Raw genomic sequence first — 3512 nt, forward strand, 5'->3', positions numbered from 1 at the left:
TTGACCAAGGGAAGGATCAGCAATTGTGCTATCCGTTGACCTTTATCTATCACCACTACATTCCCCGGTGCATGGGCCATAACCTTGATCTCCCCAGTATAATCCTGATCTATAACTCCAGGGCTCATAAGAAGCCCCTTCATGGTTGTGCTACTTCGTCCTAACAAAAGTCCTACAGTTCCCGTCGGTAAGGGACCATGAACCCCAGTGGGAAGGGCTTGCACCCCCATCGCCGGGGTTAGTACTGCGTGGGTGGCGGAACTGAGGTCCAGTCCTGCGCTCCCTGGGGTTGCCCGGAAGAGGTCACAAACGGATTGCTGGCTGACTGGGGGAGCCCCTGCGGAGCCCCCTGGAATGCCCCATATGTTTGTGGGGCCTGGGGCCGGCCCCCCTTCCAGTTTCCCTGCTGTTGTTGAACTGGTAGGGGATTTCCCTGGATGTCCTGTTTCGATCGACAATCCTTGGCCCAATGCTTCCCCTTCTTGCATCGGGGGCAGATCCCCGGGGCAGCGCCTGTCCCTGTCTGCGTATTCTGCATTGGGGCTCTCTGGGGACAGTCCTTAGTAAAATGCCCCATCTGCCCACAGGAGAAACAACTCCCTGGGGGGCCTGGGACGCGCCTCCCGCGTCCCCGGCCGCGTGGCGGCCGCTGCAGAAACTGCTGCACCGTCTGGCCCCTTAGAGCGGCTGCCAAGGTGATTCCTGTTGTATAGGAAGGCCCTATGTCCTGACAGATCCTGACATAATCATTTAAGTCACTCTTGTGTCTGTAAGGGCGTAGAGCTGCCTGGCACGGTGCATTGGCATTCTCAAAAGCTAACTGCTTTGTTATCATCAGCCCTGCCTCTCCGTCTCCAATCAACTTCCCTGCGGCGTCCAGGAGCCGGGAGACAAAGTCCTGATACAGCTCATCCGGCCCCTGACGAATTTTAGTCAAATCCATAGTAATATTTTTAGATGTTGGAAGCTTCTTCCAGGCCTTTCTCGCTGCCAGGGAAATTTGGGCGTAGTAGGCCATGTTATAATCTAACTGCTGCTGAGTGTCAGCATGTGCTCCTTCCCCTAGCATTGCCTCCAGGTCCGACTGGATATTATTTGCCAAGTTCAGCCGGTGAGCCCTTTCACAGTTCTCTGCATACTCAGTCTTCCATAACAGATAGTCTCCCCCTGATAAACAGGCACGGGCAAGTTGTTTCCAATCATTAGGGCACATGGTATAATCATTGTTTATAGCCTCTAAAATCACCTCAGTATATGGGGCCGTAGGCCCATATTGAGCACATGCTAGCTTTAGCTCTTTTAGCTTTTTAAAATCCAGCGCCCCATACACCCTTTGGGGTGGGTTGTTACCCTGTGCAGGCTGCTCATATACTGGATATGCCATGAACCCCTCCGGTTCAAATCCTTCCATATCTTCCCCAGCAGCCCTCGCCTCTCGCAGTGCTGCCTGGAGGGGGGACAGCATCACTGGCCTAGCCTGCACCTTCCCCCACCCGGGATCATTCTTTTGTCCTGGCCCCGCTTGAGCCATAGCAACCATTAGCCTTTCCTCTTCCTTTAACACCTTCACCTTCTGAGCATACCCTGGTCTCTCATCCTCAGTACCGGATTCTGCCTCTGTGCTCTCCTCTACAGACTCTATCCCTAAACTCGCCGAGCTCGCCCCTCGGTCGTGACGGCTTCTTCTAGAGCGGGGGGCCCTACCTCTGGAGCTGGAGCTTGCCCTGCTCTCCTTGCCCTTTTTCTTCCCGCTTTTTTCCCCTGAACCTTCTTCCAGCTCCACTAACGGGGGTCCCTCCAGCCCGGCCATCTGCGAGGGCGTGGGCGTTGGCGCTCGAGCAAGGATGTTTTTCTGCGCTTGCTGTACCGCAGTTTGCAGTGCTTCCTGCAGCTGCCTAGTAAGCTGCTCCACTGCCTTCTGCATAGGATTTTCCTTTGTCCCTGCTTCCTCAGACAGCATGATCAAATCCTTTTCTCTCTTATACCGGGCAGCAGCCTCCTCTAAGTCCTGGGCGTTCTTAGGATCTAACTCTTCCCCAGCGGCCGACCCCACCACCGGAGCAGGTGGGGCGGTAGGGACAACCGGAACCGGGGGAGTTCCCTGCGCAGCCAGCTTCTCCTTAATCTTAAGCTCCTCATGCCGGGGGTCTAAACAATCCCTCACCAGAGCCCAAAGAGAGAACGTCTCCACCGGTACCTTCTGAGGACCTTGCGCCTGATAATACCCCTGAATTCTTTCCCCAACCTTTGTCCATGTTTCTATACTGACCGTTCCCTCCTCAGGGAACCACGGACACACTTCCTCCACGAACTGCAAAAAAGCTTGCAGCTGTGCGGTGCTCACCTTCATGCCCCTAGAATGGAGCATAGCTTTAAGAACTTGTGCGAACAGCATTTTGCTATTCCCTTGCCCCATGATTTCTTACTCCCAACAATCGCGCTTAGCCGCTCCCCGAATTCTCCTTACCTTTTCAGGCGTGCAGCTGCTCCCGAGCAGCGGCCTCTACCGTTCTCCCAGGTTATCAGGTCCCTGTTCGGGCGCCACCTGCCGGAACCTGCCGGCTGATCGACCAGGTAACCTGAATGAGGGGGTGAGGCTGAGAAAGAAAGATAAGAGACAGGATGGGGTTGGGAGGACTGCAGCTCAAGACTGCAGCAGCTTTATTAGTTGCAAGCGTACATTTATGAGGCTTTTCTGGGCATTTCTCCAAGTGCCCCTTTCCCAGGACAAGGCCGCCCGTCAGCCCCTCAAGACATTCTTGGAAGAGATACATAGAGCAAGCGTCTGGTTAGATATCATTGAGAACAGCCTAGCTGAGAACATCCAGATAAGTCGTGCATCACGCGCACTCTCTAACAATGGGGCTATGGTCTGCCCTGTCCTTGGTTGACCCTGAAGGCTTAGGGGAGAGCAGGTAGGCATCCCTACCCTGCGCTCAATCCCCTGTAGGAGAGCAGGTAGGCGTCCCTACCCTATGCTCCATCCTTGCCCTTGGGCCCCACGGAACACGGCTTCCCACAGAAAATTGTCTCTCAACTGTGTTATTGTGTGTAGTACTATATTTCAGTGAAGTGTAAGGCTTTCCAAAGCTGCCGAATGTGTTTCTTTCTCTATTTCAATGGTATTCTGCCTTGTATAACACACATTTACCACTCTAGTCTCCTTTAAGTAAAGAATATAGGATGCATACAGTGTTTCATGTCATCTTAACTCGAATTAAGGATTTCCCAGATCTTAGCTACCTTTTCTACACTAAGAACTGACTTGGAGAATCTCTTTCAGCTGTTCTAAACAAGTTCTCATCTGTTTACAGTCATTTTCTCTGAATTATCCATGTTTTCATGTAGTTTCCTATATTCTGCCTTCTGGTCCAAGTATAAGCTTTGCCTACTTTATCAAACAACTTCCTACACACTGTTATGAACTGAGGCAGCTCGGGAACATTGTCTCTCAACTGTGTTATAGAGTGTATTACTACGTTTCAGTGAAGTGTAAGGCTTTCGAAAGCTGC

The 3512-nt window shown here is 52.4% G+C and overlaps 1 protein-coding gene across 1 annotated transcript; it reads right to left on the minus strand.

Moving 5' to 3' along the window:
* Positions 1 to 238: 238 nt before the first annotated feature.
* LOC311620730 (endogenous retrovirus group K member 10 Gag polyprotein-like) lies at positions 239 to 2416 on the minus strand (the record flags this gene model as incomplete). The annotated part of the gene is made up of 1 exon (XM_084880338.1): positions 239 to 2416. The coding sequence occupies one exon, from the start codon at positions 2414 to 2416 to the stop codon at positions 239 to 241; it is 2178 nt and encodes a 725-aa protein (XP_084736464.1).
* Positions 2417 to 3512: the final 1096 nt, after the last annotated feature.

The sequence above is a fragment of the Pipistrellus hanaki genome (genome assembly GCF_964339955.1).
Source record: "Pipistrellus hanaki genome assembly, chromosome: 1".
NCBI lineage: Eukaryota > Metazoa > Chordata > Mammalia > Chiroptera > Vespertilionidae > Pipistrellus > Pipistrellus hanaki.